At 49.0% G+C, this 14,971-nt stretch overlaps 3 protein-coding genes across 3 annotated transcripts; 1 reads left to right on the top strand and 2 right to left on the bottom strand.

Moving 5' to 3' along the window:
- Positions 1-3,652: 3,652 nt before the first annotated feature.
- Positions 3,653-7,000, bottom strand: IAR55_002924 (uncharacterized protein; the record flags this gene model as incomplete). Its single annotated transcript, XM_066946035.1, has 11 exons — positions 3,653-3,897; positions 3,959-4,064; positions 4,122-4,807; positions 4,866-5,210; positions 5,261-5,513; positions 5,570-5,748; positions 5,805-5,938; positions 5,995-6,425; positions 6,484-6,642; positions 6,709-6,896; positions 6,964-7,000. 11 exons carry the CDS (start codon positions 6,998-7,000, stop codon positions 3,653-3,655), a joined length of 2,763 nt encoding a protein of 920 aa, XP_066803536.1.
- Positions 7,001-7,534: 534 nt separating this feature from the next.
- IAR55_002923 (uncharacterized protein) lies at positions 7,535-9,796 on the top strand (the record flags this gene model as incomplete). The annotated part of the gene is made up of 13 exons (XM_066946034.1): positions 7,535-7,747; positions 7,829-7,957; positions 8,019-8,134; positions 8,201-8,221; positions 8,278-8,359; positions 8,421-8,558; positions 8,646-8,670; positions 8,727-8,815; positions 8,874-8,930; positions 8,986-9,017; positions 9,065-9,140; positions 9,198-9,260; positions 9,365-9,796. 13 exons carry the CDS (start codon positions 7,535-7,537, stop codon positions 9,794-9,796), a joined length of 1,473 nt encoding a protein of 490 aa, XP_066803535.1.
- A 402-nt stretch (positions 9,797-10,198) lies between these two features.
- IAR55_002922 (uncharacterized protein) lies at positions 10,199-14,914 on the bottom strand (the record flags this gene model as incomplete). Its single annotated transcript, XM_066946033.1, has 21 exons — positions 10,199-10,273; positions 10,388-10,654; positions 10,767-10,925; positions 10,982-11,084; positions 11,142-11,260; positions 11,318-11,455; positions 11,525-11,680; positions 11,741-11,860; positions 11,912-12,026; positions 12,086-12,160; positions 12,219-12,394; positions 12,452-12,575; positions 12,629-13,191; positions 13,234-13,308; positions 13,421-13,501; positions 13,561-13,800; positions 13,857-14,139; positions 14,197-14,302; positions 14,357-14,471; positions 14,523-14,765; positions 14,834-14,914. The coding sequence occupies 21 exons, from the start codon at positions 14,912-14,914 to the stop codon at positions 10,199-10,201; spliced, it is 3,414 nt and encodes a 1,137-aa protein (XP_066803534.1).
- Between the last annotated feature and the right edge of the window lie 57 nt (positions 14,915-14,971).

Raw genomic sequence — 14,971 nt, 5'->3', positions numbered from 1 at the left:
CAGCATCAAAAGATATGATTTCATGCTTACTTATGCTCAGTGGCAATACTTTCTGCAGACACAGACCAATATCCAGTTGTTATCTATACCAAAAGCATTGATGGTCCCCCAAAACCTATTCATGCATATTCTGTGACTGGACATACAGGCACTGGTACAGGCATAATGTAGGTTACATGCACTGGTTGTCATATGTGCTGATACTTTGGCATTTGCTCAGGGTTGGACTTCAAGATCCTTGTAGTGGTGGTGGAAGCTACAAGTATGAAGAGTTGAAAGCTCACATTGACAGTGTGACCTATGTTGACTATACACTATAAATAAGCTTATGAACTGCATGTACTTCTAAGATAATCTATCGGCGCAAAGCCTGAACACTGCACATATCTGAGCAGGCATGTCTGTCACTTGTGATTTTGACCATAATATGTGTAATGCAAAGATTAGTCACATAGAAGGAGGAAGTATGATGTTCTCTGGGGTCTGAGTATTGTGTAAGATCTGTCATGATCACATTTCAGTACAACTTGTAACCTTAACAATTACCATCAGATCATCTTGTCCTCTCAAAGTTTGGCAGAGACATGAATGGATCCCAAAATATGATGGATATTGACAAACTAAAGCTAACAAGGCGTCACGATCATATACCAGTAAGGCCAACTCCCGACAAAGTTCCCAGAAGTTTGACAAACGATTGGACAAAATGGCATCTATTGGAAGAACAGCCGAAACATTGGCGAATTTGCCAACTACCTTTTACCATATATGGCCAATACATCAATTGTTCAGCCACCAAAAGATTCTTTCCTCATCCAGCAAATATGTCACTGAACATGCAAGGTTTGGCAAACTTGGACAAAGAAAGGGATATATACGTCGTAATGCATATGAGGGGGGAGAAACTAGCTTTAGGAAGAAACTTGGCTTGTTATAGTTGGACATGGCTTAGACAAATACCGTCATATGAGGGTAGAGCAAGGCTCATATGATTTACCATTGTGGGAGAGTCAGGCAAGGCTTGGACAAATACCACTGAGAGAAAGTTGAGTGAGGCTCAGAGGATGCATCGACCGAGACTTAGCTGACTGAAGGATAGATAGTTAGAGAACTTTTCTTCTTTTTCTTCAGTACACTTAGTTGTAGTTAGTCTAGCTGTAAGCTACTTGTAGGATAGTATATGAATTGATACCATAACCAAGTCAGTCAAAGTACCCAGCTACCTGTTACAAATCTCTATGGAAGCTCCGCCTAGGATAGGGTCTAACGAGAACCCGCTGACTCCCCTCCTCTGCCAAATCTTGGGAGTATCACACGGAATCACCTTGGCGGAAGTGATATTGTGCCTACATGGAGGAGTACTACAACGTTGTATGAAGGTGGAAAGTTCCTTTCATCTTCATTGTCCCTTGGCTCGGTCTTGCTAAGACATATAAACTTGATCAGACAACAAGGGGCAATGTGAAAGGAGGGCCTCATCATGATTAACAGACCAAGTTGATGGCTGATACTGCAAATAAGACAGGGCTGGTCCAAACCTGGTGATTTTGCTGTTCTGTGATATCTATATAACAAGTCGCTTTGTGAAATGATATCAATCAACAACATGCATGTCAGGAGCATTACTATTGTTGGTAAGCCTACAAGACTCCCATCAGGTGATTTGTCACAGTATCAGAATGATGCTGAACAATATTCTTGTTTGCTGTTTGTTAGGGTTGCTGTCTGCAGTTGCAGCAATTTGGGCAAGTCCGATTACATACAACAACATCCCACCCCCTCCAGGCAGTGTCCCACTGTTGCCACCTCTTGGAAAGCCAGGTCCAACAGATAAAGATGTGTTCCTGAGTGAGTGTCCGGCCTCCACTGTCAAACACTTCATTCGATTGCAAACAGCTGATAAAGACTGTTGTTTGTGTCCCAGAGAGCGGCCCGGGAGACTCGTTTGCTGCTGCTATGTGTTCCATTGTGAATATGCATATTCAGGATACTGGATGGAATCCCATCTTGAATTTTGTTGCTGGCAACGATACATTGGCAAAAATCACTCTGGTGGATGTTGCTGGGAAGGAACGTTCTATGCCAGTCCACTATGAGGACACCAAATCACTCCTGTTCAGTGCTGGTGATTCCTGGTGAGTAATGTCTGAGTACTGTGGCCCATGGCCCGATACCAGGCCAGATCATGACATCCCTTGGATCTGGCAGGGGTATACAGGCTGACTGGTTTGCCATTCAGGTGGCCCAATGCAATTGCAAGAGCTGCCCGACATGGGAGGCTACAGTGGTCTTCAGGATGGTACACTCTCAGTAGGGTCAGCAGCAGATGTCTTCACCATGTTCAGCCAGAATGCATCAACAGCTTACAATGCTGACTATCTGAGTTATGATGAAAAAGGTCAGCAGACCCCTCTTTTGTTTTTCACCTTCCCCAAGGGTGCCTTCATCTGCCCTGCACTTCAAGAATAAGCCATGTTGATGCCTCACCTGTCATTGCAGTCAATATCCTCAACTTGGATCTCAATGAGCATCCCGTAGTGATCACCACCAATGATAATGGTGGCAAGCTCAAGGCCAACCATGCATACTCACTCAAGACCAATGGAGGTCTAGTGTAAGTTCTACAGTGAAGTGTAAGGCAAGACAAAGACTTACATCAGTGCTGATGAGATTCTGCATGGTTGTCTGGGAAAAGGTTCTCATTGCGGGATCCATGCGCGGATTTTGTGACAGTCAGGTTCGAGGATATAGAATGCCAGCTTGATACCATCTCGTTTTCAGGGGATTTGAATTCTTGATATACCGCTTGCACATGAGTCAGGGTACTTGCCATGCAACGGGATGATAATTAACCAACATGCTGCAGGAGTTCATTGAATGTCTGCATGAGACAGCCTTGTCAATCTGCCAGTTTAAAAGGTTCTTCTAGCCTTCTGTCACGGGGCTACACCGACCAACGGGGATGTCCGTCGTTTCAGCTTACAAGACAAACAATGAAAAGTCTACTATCGTTGATGCGCTCCCGACTTGGACCAAGCTACGCGATGTTGGTGAGACTTGGGCTAAATCGTGTTTCTAACTTGAGGGTTCTCTTTCGAGAACAGCCAAGTAAATGTTGGTCGATGTATCAAGGTTATTCAAGATGATAATATTCAAAGGTACTACGGTAGGACAAAAGTCTAGAATTGACGGGGAACTCCTTTCTCCTTTTACTAAGTTCATGTATATATCCTTTTCTTCGCACAAGTTCGCCAAACCTTGCATGTGTAGCGACCTTTTCGCCGGATGTAGAAAGAAACCTCGAGTGGCTGAACAATTTGTATATTTACCATATGTGGTGAATAGGATTGATAAGCTTGTTGACGTTTCGGTTCCTTCTCCGATGAATGCCGTTTCGTTCAATTGTTTGTCAAACTCCTGGGAACTTTGTCGGAAGTTGGCCTTACTGGTATGCGATCGTGACACCTTCCCGAAGTGATATCGGTGGCCTGCTGCTTCCGTCGCTCACATTTGCCCTGTGCCGATTACATAGCGAGAAATCTAGCACGTGTTATCATGCATCAATCTTATCCAAGCTAGGCCAAATGTTTACAAAATCTCAACTACGCAACATCTCTTCCATCTCCTTGCATCTATTACACCGTTTCAACCCCTAAATCGCAGCCATGACTAATCTCGCCGCTTCGTCCTTCTCCGCTCTGACTCCCAGCTCCAGTGTTACACCGGCTCCAGGACTGTAAGTCATCCTGCATCTCGCCAGGATTTTGGAAGCCTTGTCACCTCCTGCTGAGATGACAAGACCAGAAAGGTTGAGCGTGTGCACGGAGTTCGATGTCGGTGTTTCTGTGCCGCCGAGAGGCAGCATGTTTAGAACCTCAATCAAGGATTTGCAAGCGTCTGGAGCGAGGGCAACAAGAGTTAGCACTGGAAGATTAGAATCACATACTGTACTACTCACCCTTGAGAGATTCGGAAGATGACAGGGCAAAGGTTTCAGTGAGGGACGCTGCGTCCGCCAGCTTGTCCCATTCGCTCGCAAATGTAACGTATGTCGGGGTGATATACTATACAGCCATAATCATCAGCGTCCTTCTTGAGTCGCGGATAATATATGTACTCACATCTCCTGCGCCGAGGTCAAGCTCCTCCACCTGGTATTCGTCGTCGTATCCTTCTTCTTCTGGCTCTCCGCTCGTAGGATCGACTTCTTTGCTAACGAATTTCAGCGTGCAGGCGAATGTGCCCGCCGCATAACTCGCTGGATCGTCTCTCGTGAAGCTGACATAGACCACGCCCGAACCGTTTGCAGGAGACAAACTCTCGATAGGCACAATGAAGTCTTCCGTTAGACCAGAATCTGGTGATGGCTGCATGACCACTGCCACTTGTTCGAGTACAGTGTCGGGAATTGTGTTTGAGACATTGAATTGGAAAACGATATGATCCTTGAAGATGTGTTTGACAGCGCTGACGACATACTCCGTTTCTGACTCAGTGAGCTCGACAGGCTTGGTAGATGATTTGAGAACGGGACCGTAGGACTCGAGCTCGGGGACGCCCGCAAGTTGAGCGGCATAGGACGATCCTTCTGCGGAGGTTGAAGGCAAAGGTGAAGGCTCGGCGGCAGCGTGATTTGATGGGCCAGCGATATCAAGGGCAGATGGTCGTGACTGAGCAACCTCGGCTTGAGCCTGCTCTCTGCTGACCTTGGGGATTGACGAAACATCGAAGGCTGACGAGTGCTTGCTCTCGTCCTTCACGTAGGATACGAGTTCATTTTCGAGTGTCGCGAGGGAGAACTGAGCCTCTGCGATCATTGTGGTGAGCACACATTCTGATCGCACAGATAAGCTAACATCGCTCACCATCCCGCACGAAAATATCCGCCAATGACTTCTCCTCTAGAACCTTGATGTACATCGCTGCACGATCTCTGACCTCATCATCTACATCATCCAAGCATCTTCTCAACAGAACGTTCACGCTCTTCATCACAGCTGAGTCTTCCACGCAAACACCAAACTTGGCGAGACTGCTGACGGCCGCAGCACGCACAACAGCATTCTCCAGAACGACACGATTGTAAATATAACGAATAAATTTGGTTGGGTTGCGGGTTTTTGGTCCCTCGATACCGAGAAGGTGAAGGATCCGAACGGAGAGCTTGGTGAATTCGCAGTCCTCGATGAATTCACAGAGGTGAGCAAGAGCTGAGCCTCGCGTAAGCACTGAAACAAGGCGTCCATGGACCATCACTCACCAGTCTCTTTGCAGTCTTTGATGAATTTGATCATATCGAAGATAGCCTCCACAACCGCATGCTTGAAGTCGTAGCCACCCTCATCTCGCAGTACACCCGACAGGAAGGAAAGCATGACAGCTTGCTTAGCCGGGAATTTGAGGCAGAGTGACCGAATAGCATCGACAACAATGATCTTGAACTCGTCAGTGATGTCGGCCATGAAAGAAGAGATTTGCTTCATAAGTCGATCGACCGACGCTTCGTTACCAGTCTATCATACTTCATATGTCAGCTCCCCGATAAGTTCTTGGGTGCGCTACAGCTTACCTTCAACAAGGTGGTGATAGCATAAGTAGCAATGCTTCGGTTCGAGTCGGTGATCAAGTTTTCCATTTCCACATTAACGGTCGCAACAGATTGAGGCAGAGTCATAGCAAGCTTGTTCAATGTCTTGACAGCGGCGAACTTGATGACGGTTTTGGGCGAGTTGAGGAAGAGTTGGAGGACTGCATCGATGTGTCAGTGGAGGGAGACTGCATGAGTCACGGAGTCAAAGACTTACCTGCAATGGTCCTGAAGAGGTCTGCTGGCTGGACATCCCGCATCTCACAGATTGCGCGCGCTGCTTCGATGTTCACCATTTCTGACTTGTGTCGAAGCAAGGCTTCGAGATACTCGTGCATTTGTTTGCGGACACTACGAGATAGTCAGCGCCTGCGTGCTCACCGATGCAGCACCAAGAGTGAACTCACTTGGGATCCTCATCCATCACTTTCCTTGCGAATCTGATCAACATACACATGGCCATTGGATTTCGGATGATCGAGCTTCCCTTCCCTCCCGATCCAAGTTGCTGCACCATCTTGGTAATAGCCATCCTGTCCTTCTCCCTGATCAAGTACAACAGTCCCAAAGCGTGGTACTGCATGATGTAGCTCGAGCTGGCGGCCGCTTGGTATCCCCCTTGACCGCCTCCGGAAAGATAAGCTGACGCCCCACCCGAGTAAGAAGAAACGGCTTTCGCGTTGACGGCTTCTTGAGCTTCATTGGACCATCGTTTGATGATAGAGGGAGAAAGGGGGAACAGATGATAGGATGAGACGAGAGAAGCGGAGGATATGGAGGGGGAACGGTCGACGAGGGCGGATTTGAAGAATCGTTCGACAGATTGGACAGATTGAGCCTAATGATAAAACAAAATGTCAAAACTGTTTCTTATACTGTATTGAGCTGTCACTCACATCAATGATCCTAGCCAAAGCTCGGATGGCATTAGGTCGATACACCACTTCGAGGTTGGGTTGCATGTCTTTCATAATCGAGGAGGTGACCATAATGACATCGTCTGCGATTTTCGACAACTCCTTGATGACGAGGTAGACCATCTGTCTCAGTGCGCTCTACGTTCAGGTGGCCGAGTCAGCTTGACATTTCATCACACTGTGCAGTCGGATCATCATACGCACATCCTTGTGTTGAAACAACTTGGTGACACCGAAGAACAGGGTGGTGGCTTCTTGAGTCGAGAATGTCTCCCCGACATAGAGAAGGTAGACTATTCTTGTCAAGAGAGCTCTGCATCTTCGAGGTGAGATGGGAGACTCGTTGAACACTCTAGCTTCCTGGATGACGGTGGACTTGTCGTGGTAGAACGCTGTGGGAAAGGTGTCATGTGTCAGTGGGGGCTCCTGAACCTTGCATGGACAGAGGACCCTACGTACACATCCCACCGGACTCTTCGTCTTTCTTGAATGACATGACGGAGGGGTTGTGTGTTGGGGAGGGAAGGAATTGGGCAGTCGGATTGCTTTGATCTTGTTGGGATTGTTGTACCTGTTGCTGTTCGTGATCAAGCTGTTTCACGAGTGGTGACGGCCAGCACGACGTCGCTGAGAGACGCGCTCAATCTCCAGTCGGACTCTCGGCGTTAGACCGTTGTGGCAATCTGTTTTCTCTGATTGTCTACTACCCCCACTTAAGATCTACCTACACCTCGGCTTCCAGTTCTCGTGTTTCGGCCTGTTAGATTATATTTTGGGTGTAAAACCAGGGACGCACGGACTAAAACTTCAGGGAAATCTGACGCATGGACCTCCACTCCTGACATCTCCCCGCACAGACAAGAAGAAAAAAGCACAGCACAGCGACAATCAACAATCACAGCCCAGTCTCATTGTCAATCACTCTCTCTTGCGATCGTGTTCATATCATTTGCCCCTTGAGAATCGGTCCACTGCTACTGTCTACATCTCACCACAGCCTCGTCAGAAAACAGATCCACCAGTCTCGGCGATGTTCACACTGTCCTCCCATGGTCTTCTGACCTGTGGCCTCTTCCTCCTTTCAGCTCCCCTCTTGGCATTAGCAGCATGCACGCCCAACACCTCCGACACGTCCGCTCTGCAAGCTCTGATTCAACAAGGAGGAGCCGGATACACGCTACAACTATGTGCCGGTCAGACATACAATCTGACAGATGCGCTCAATTACACCGCTGTCAACCAGGTATGCTTTCCCATTCTGCTTTGGTCCATTGAGTGCCGAAGGACGGGCGGACGATACGGCTAACGTCTCAATCGCGCACAGGAAATCTCAACAGAGGGCTACCCGCAAGATTCGACGAGAGCAACCCTTGTCGTCACAGGCTTCAACAAGACGACAGCTGTTCAGGCGCAGAATGAGGGTCTTAACGGTGCTAAGCTGAGGAATGTTCAGGTGAGTCCGCAAGTCGCCGGTGTGCGTATGGCTCTCGTGCTGAAGACAAACGATGGAAAAGATCAACGGGAACAGATTACCGACGGAAGCGATTTATCAAGCTCCTAACGCCAACATCGAGTTTGGCGGTGCGAATCAGGACCAGCTGATCGAATATGTCCGGTCCTATGATCCCAGGTTTGTCTCTCGCATTGCTCCGTCACTTCAGAGAGTCTGCCTGCTGATGAATCACGTCATACGCAGGGGATGGTCCTGTATGCACATGTGATTATCGCCGGTATGACTAGATACATGTTCGCCTTTCGCTGACCATCCCAAAGTGCCGAGGGTCCTTTCAGATGTTCCAACGCCACCATACAGAACAACGACATTGGTCCATGCGGGACAGACTACTTCCAGAATGTGAGCTACTCACTGCTCTCAACATGAGATAACCCTGCTGACTTCCAACTGATCTTCGTAGTGGGCGGACGGCGTGTCGTTGTCCTGTGCAAACAGCCGGGTTCAGAATAATGTCATCACCGACGCGACAGATGGTGGTGTTGTCATCTTTGGGGCTCCCTTCTCTACCATCAGAAACAATTCGATCAGCGTGAAGACAGTGAGTGCGAGGTACTTGACAACTTGGCGTTTCCCACACATATATGGCAAAAGGCAAGCTGACGATGATGAACTTTCACTCCAACAGCGTACGATGCTGGGCGGAATCAACTGTATGTCTCGTTTGTCTCGAGCTCAATCAAGATCGCTGCTGAATTAATATTCATAGTGGTCGATGTCCTCCCGTGGCTGCCCGAAGGTAATTTCTCGCACGTCTTGGTCGAGGACAATACCATTCATGGAGGGTTCGCCACCGAGGTAGGTGTAGTCTTTGAGTCGTTCAATGCAGGTCGTCAGCACTCATGTCACGCCACAGGTGGGCAACGCAACCGCGGGAGTGAACAACGCTTCCGCCATCATCAAGATTGGCATCGTGAGTGGTTCTAATCCCGAATATCTCTTCATGCCCACTGACTGCTGCATCGTAGGCTGTCGGTCCTGATGTCTGGTTCTCTGATGGGTGAGCTGTCCATACAAGTCATTTTACCCGTACTGACTTTGTCCCAGTCGTTATGGCCGCAACCAATCCACCGGCGGTACTATACAGGGCAATTCTTTCTCAGGTGCATTCGCGTTTGCCATGGTGAGCTACCATTCTCCTTGTGAAAGACTCAGGATGACTAGCTGACCCGTGATGCAGGGCGTGTCAAGCGCGAAGAACTTCGTGATTCAGAATAACTCGTTCACGGGCAATACTTCTTTCGTGTGTTTGAATCCCTCTCCTCCATTTCCCATTCCCTCCATCTACGATCCTCACCTTTTCCAGATGATCTTGTACCTGAGCTGACCGCCTCCTCCGCGAACCAGATTGGAACATATGGTCCAAACTGTACAACGTCGACCAGAACGCCGCATCCACCCGTGGCACTTCTCCTCGAACAGTCCTCGGTATCCAACATGACCCTATCAGTCCCCTCGGACTCATCGTACCAATTCACCAACGGTACTGCTCTCGGTCTGACATGTTTCATGCCTCCGCAAGGACAAGATGAATGGCCATATGGTGATGGTGGTGTGAACAGTCTGGTCGGTGGCTCAAATTCCACCAATGGCAACACCAATTCCACGGCTTCGACGAGTCGTGGAGGTGCTAGTGGGACCGGTGGTGCTGCTCCATCGGGGACCAGCAGCGCCAGTGGTGCGGGAAGTATCCGAAGAGGCGAGCTTTCCTCAAGTCTCAGAGGAATGGCGGTGCTGGGCGTCGCGCTACTGGGAGGAGCAATGTCCGTTCTGCTTTGAGTAAGGACGATTCCGAGTTCTGAAAACGTACTGGCTTTGTTGGGGGGACGAGCATCATGGACTCTGATCAATTGTGACTGGTCGGGAAGACACTTCTTATACCCATTATTGAACTGGGAGGACAAAAAATAGACGCCTTTTGCGGTTATAGATATATAGAATATACCATGCATACTCGACATGTTGCTTATATTCTGTATATGTGTCTGAACCGTGAATATATACAACAAAACCATACAAACCATCCCACGGAGGCTAAATTATATATACAAACCTCCCTACCGCAGCTACGACCTGAGCATCTTGCGCAGAATGGATCAGAACGAGAGTGTTCCTCTGCGGGTACGTGGAGTTGTCAGCACTGTTCGATATTGGCAGCATCAAGATTGTGTACAACAAGACTTACTGATTTCTTGTGGGATCTGCCATTCTGATGATCTTCTTATCCGGTCCACTGACGTCGATTCCTGCCATATCCTGGAAGCATGTCCCATTAGCTGCAGTCCTGCAATTTGGTCTCTGACAATGGTCATTCCGAAATTTGGCTGGTACATTGCCCGATGCGACACAGACTTGAACAGGCCGGCTCACCTGTGGTGTGATCAGGATAAACTGCTTTCCGTCACTCTCCCTAGCACCATCCATCAAACTCTTCGCTGCTACTTTTCTGTTCGCCGCGTCCAAGAACACATCCCATTCATCCAACGCCCGAATGGGGCAGGGCACAGTGCTCCATAGAGCAAGGAGAAGAGAAACAGTCGAGAACGATCGTTCACCTCCTGAAAGGTTTCTCGGAGCTTTGTAATGTGACTTCTGGATGGTACCGTCCTGGGACTCGGTACGAGTGGTTGTATGGACCTGTCGGACGGAAACCGATTGAGTCAGCGGGCGCAGTCTAGGACAAGTACGATCACTGGCTCTGAAGGTCTGCGAATGGACACGGGCGATGAACTGAGACTGGACAACTCACCACAAGTGAGAGTCTCTCCCTGTCATGATCGAACTCCAGTCTCCCGTCCAGATCTCTGAGGTTTTCGAATACCACGAAGGCTGTTCTAGCACGGATGGCGGTGTGACTTCTCGTCTCTGCCCACCACTGATGACGAGCCTTCATAGCCTGAGTGAGGACCTACGTGCCAAGCAGGTGAGCCTTTATCTCGACGGAAGGCAAGCTGTTTAGCTCACTCTCAGTACTATTTGCATCTGTCTTACATTCATCTCTGCGTCCCTAAGCTGTTGTCGTTGAGCCTTATGCAGAATACTCAATTGTGTTGCGTCGAATCCCAATCTGTACCGTTGATCTTTCAGTGTCACCAGGTACGAGAACGATGACAGAAGGACTCACGCCTTTTCCGCATCCCCAATCGATTTCTCCAGGATTTGCCTTTCCTTCTCTAGAGCTGATATCTTCTGTCTTGATTCAACTCGCACCGGGCAAAAATCTCTCGCTTTGGTCGTCCAGTCCTACGGATCCAATCAGACGTCAGACCTCAGCCTATATGGTAGCGATTGAGCACCAACCTCTATATCCTCCTTATGTGCGTTTAGCACATTTTGCTGCTCCTCTCGCTTGTGTTCATAGCCTTGTTTAGCTTTCTCGTAGTGTGCCCGGTTATTTCGTTCCTTTTCCACGTCCTGGGCGATCAGTTGAAGAGACCGCTGCATATCCTCAAGCGTCAGTATCATAAAGCTGGAAAGGCATAACAACATCGGGTTGTTGTCACTCACCACTCGAGCATTCACTTGCTCCGCAAAATCGTCGACCTCGTTTTGACGAGCCTGAATCTCGCGAGCCCGCTCCGATATGACCGTCTTTTTTGCTTCAATGTCTTCAACATATTTCCGCAGATTCGCCTCCTGACTCTCAATTTTCTTCAGCAATTCCTTTATCACTAATAGTCAGTATCTTCCTGAGACTCATTGAGATGGGAAATTCAATCGTACATCGCGTAGGGCTTCTGTAGTTTCAAGGTCGCTCGATGCCATCTCCGCTAGTTTTCGACGGATTTCTTCGAGCTCCTTCTCTGCAGGCTCAAAACTTTTGTTGATGCTATTGATCTTGCCCTGATCTAATGCGTCAGCTTAGGTCGTATTTGGTAGGTACGGTTTATTCACTGTAAGATTATTGAGTTCAGTGTTGAGCGCTACGATCTTCTCCTTGGCAGTTTGCTCAGCTTGCTGAATCTCGTCTCGCTTCATGTTGGCTTCGCGCAGGATCTCCTTCGCCCGTCTGATTGAGCTGTGAGTGATCTGGTGGTATATGGACGACGACAGTCTGATTTCACTCACTCTACATCAGCTTTGAGATCCTTTGCAAAGAGTGTGTTGCCTCTCCATTGAGTGAACGGACCCGACTGCTTTGCCCTATATCATTCGTTAGCCAACGAAGCGGTATCATGATCGAGTAGATCCCATCACACACCGCTTAGTACCTGAAGTAGTCATACCATCGGCAGCATAGAATTGGCACCCAGGCACAACATCATCGTTGAGTAATCGGTCCATTTGCCTGTTCGCCTCGACAAGGTTGGGAGCCAGAAAGACTTTCTCGATATTGCTCATCGTTATCATGATACGGAGTACTTCCTCGTTCTCAAACTGAAGATTTTCGTCAATCCTTCTGCGTTGAAACCACACGATTCTACATTGACTCACGCGCAATTTACTGAGAATCGTTTCGCCATAGGAGCTCAGGTCACCCCTTGAGAAATCGAACAGGTCGCCAGAGTGCATGAAAACGGGAGGCGCCACGTTCGAGCCACTGCCAGGTCGATAACCACTAAAACCCAGTGTCAGTCTCGCAGTACTACAGCACGACCTATGTTTACCTACTTTCTGGCATGACGCCTCAGCATATCCATGAAAGTGGCTCGATCTTGAGGGTCTCGCACTGCAAAACAGCAGAGTGTACTACCTAAGATTGACTGGATAGTGTCGCGATAACGCATGTCCTCCAGTTTGACATATAGCCCCAAAGGGCCGAGTGGCTGCGAATGTCGCCATCGGGTCTTAGCAATTTCCTTCATGAGAGGTTCGATGCCTGCACCGAATGCGGAAACCCGATGAATAGACTGCCTCTCGAGGTTGGCGATCTTGTCCTGAATCTGCCTGGCCACGGTCTCTTGCTCTCGAACGCGATACTGGATGTCTTCCAGTTCTCGTGACGCTGTCTGTCGGTCCGCCGCCTTCGTCTCGTATTCCTTCTGACGGATGGGCTTCTCTGTCCTCATTCGACTGATGAGGGTCTCCAACTTTGTCCTTCTTTCTGTCAACTGCGTACGTCGTGCCTGTTGAGCCGGTTCATTGAGACGCATCTTTGCTTGAATCTTCCGGTCCAGGTTCGTCAGACTCCGCTTGTCGTTTTCGATCTCTTCTCTGAGGTCTTGGGTTTCGAGCTAGCAATTGTCAGTAACGCCGCTAAATATTCTTGAACGTACTTCCATCGATTTGACTTCCCGCCTTGCCTCCTCGTATCGAGCCTTAGCTTCGGCAACTGCGCGCTTGAGTGGGGCCTGCTTAGAATTCTCTTGTTCTGCGTCGCGTCCTCCTTGCAGGAGTTTTTCGTTCAATAGGGGCAATTTTTTCTGTGTATGTTTAGCTCGAGCTGCTAGGCCGTCAACCTACATCACATTGGTGCATTTTAGCTTCGGCCTCCTCTACTTTGAGATCGAGCTGCTCCACCACCGTTTTGATTTCATCGCGTTTCTATCCAATTCTTCAGCCGTGGCACGCCTCTGTGGTATAGGATGGGGGACAGCACGAACCTTCTCTTTTTCAGAAACATAAGCCCAGGCTAACAGATTCAGGCTTTGCTTTAGCTTATCCCTCTGGTCCATGATCTTGCGTGATGCCTCGAGCTTGCGTCTCGACGATTCCACTTTCTCTCGAAGCTCAGGGACAGCCTCTTTTTGCCTTTTGATGTAGTTCTTAAGCTGATCAATGTTCTGCGATGCTGATTGGTAGGTCTCAAGCAAGCTTGACAGTTGCGTACCGGTAAGGAAGAACTACAGCAGAGTCTCAGTACAAGGCAGCCAAATTGTGAGCATGGCTGGTAACACACCTTGTAGAGCTTTTCCTCGTCGGCGTTCTGAAGAAAGCTTCTAGATTGATCTTGGGTGAGAACCGTCAGAGGAGAATCGATGTTGATGTTGAAGTGCTTCGAGATATCGTCAAGCTCTGATCGCTTGTTCGCGATTGTCTTCCCCTCCTTCGCAGCCCGGAACTTGTACGAGGAGCTACCGTTGGACATGATCGATCTTTCGATGACGATATAGGGATCATAGACATCGGGTTTGTATGCTTCGCTTCCCGCATTGGCCATCACGACGGTGATGACTGCTTTGCTGTAAGAAATGAGATGTTCAGTGCTAGATCAAGCTCATGGATACGCTAAAACTTACTCTGCCCCCTTCCTGATCAGATCCTTGAGACCTTGTCCTCGTCCGGTGGTCATTGCTTTGCCACCGAGGGCCACAGCAATGGCGGTGAGGACTGCTGACTTTCCACCTGCACCGGGTATTGTCAGTCAGACCCGGTACTGATTGCGGCACAGGTACTCACTTCCGTTATGTCCGACGAGGAAATTCATCTTCGGTCCAAACTCGACTGTGAGATGTCGGTGACACATGAAATCGACTAACGAAATAGATTTGAGGATACCAGCATCCGATGTGGACTGGTATGCTAATCAGCTGTGGCAGCGCAAGCTTGCCAACAATTCACTCACCCCGACGTAGCCTTTCTGATGAGCTTTTGCAGCTTCGTATGCAGCAACAAGAGCGTCGTCCCGATACTCTGGCTCTGCAAAAGCATCGTCGACTGCGTCACTTTCATCCCCGTCTCCAATATCCTGCACTGGTTGATCGCCCTCCTCGTCTCCCGATTCCGATCCTGAAGATGAAGAGGATGATCCAGAGGAGCCCTCAGCATGACGCTCGCGCTTCACTTTCTCGAGCTTGACTCTCTTGATCTTGATGGTGTCCGCTCGTCAGCATCATGAAGCAAAGGGGCTGAAGTAACCAGACCATGTTCACACACCTCTGCAGACGGACGCTCCTCGTCGCCCTCGTCGTCTGAATCTGGCGACACCCTGGGTCTTCTCACAGGCTCCCTTGCCATGGTGGTCGAAGGTGCAGAATGTGGTATCGTTCACGAACAACTCTGTATGAATAAGGT

The sequence above is a fragment of the Kwoniella newhampshirensis genome, chromosome 5, assembly GCF_039105145.1.
Source record: "Kwoniella newhampshirensis strain CBS 13917 chromosome 5, whole genome shotgun sequence".
Classification (NCBI taxonomy): Eukaryota; Fungi; Basidiomycota; class Tremellomycetes; order Tremellales; family Cryptococcaceae; genus Kwoniella; species Kwoniella newhampshirensis.
The sequence above is the reverse complement of the archived record's forward strand: the minus strand, read 5'-3'. Positions and strand labels throughout refer to the sequence as shown.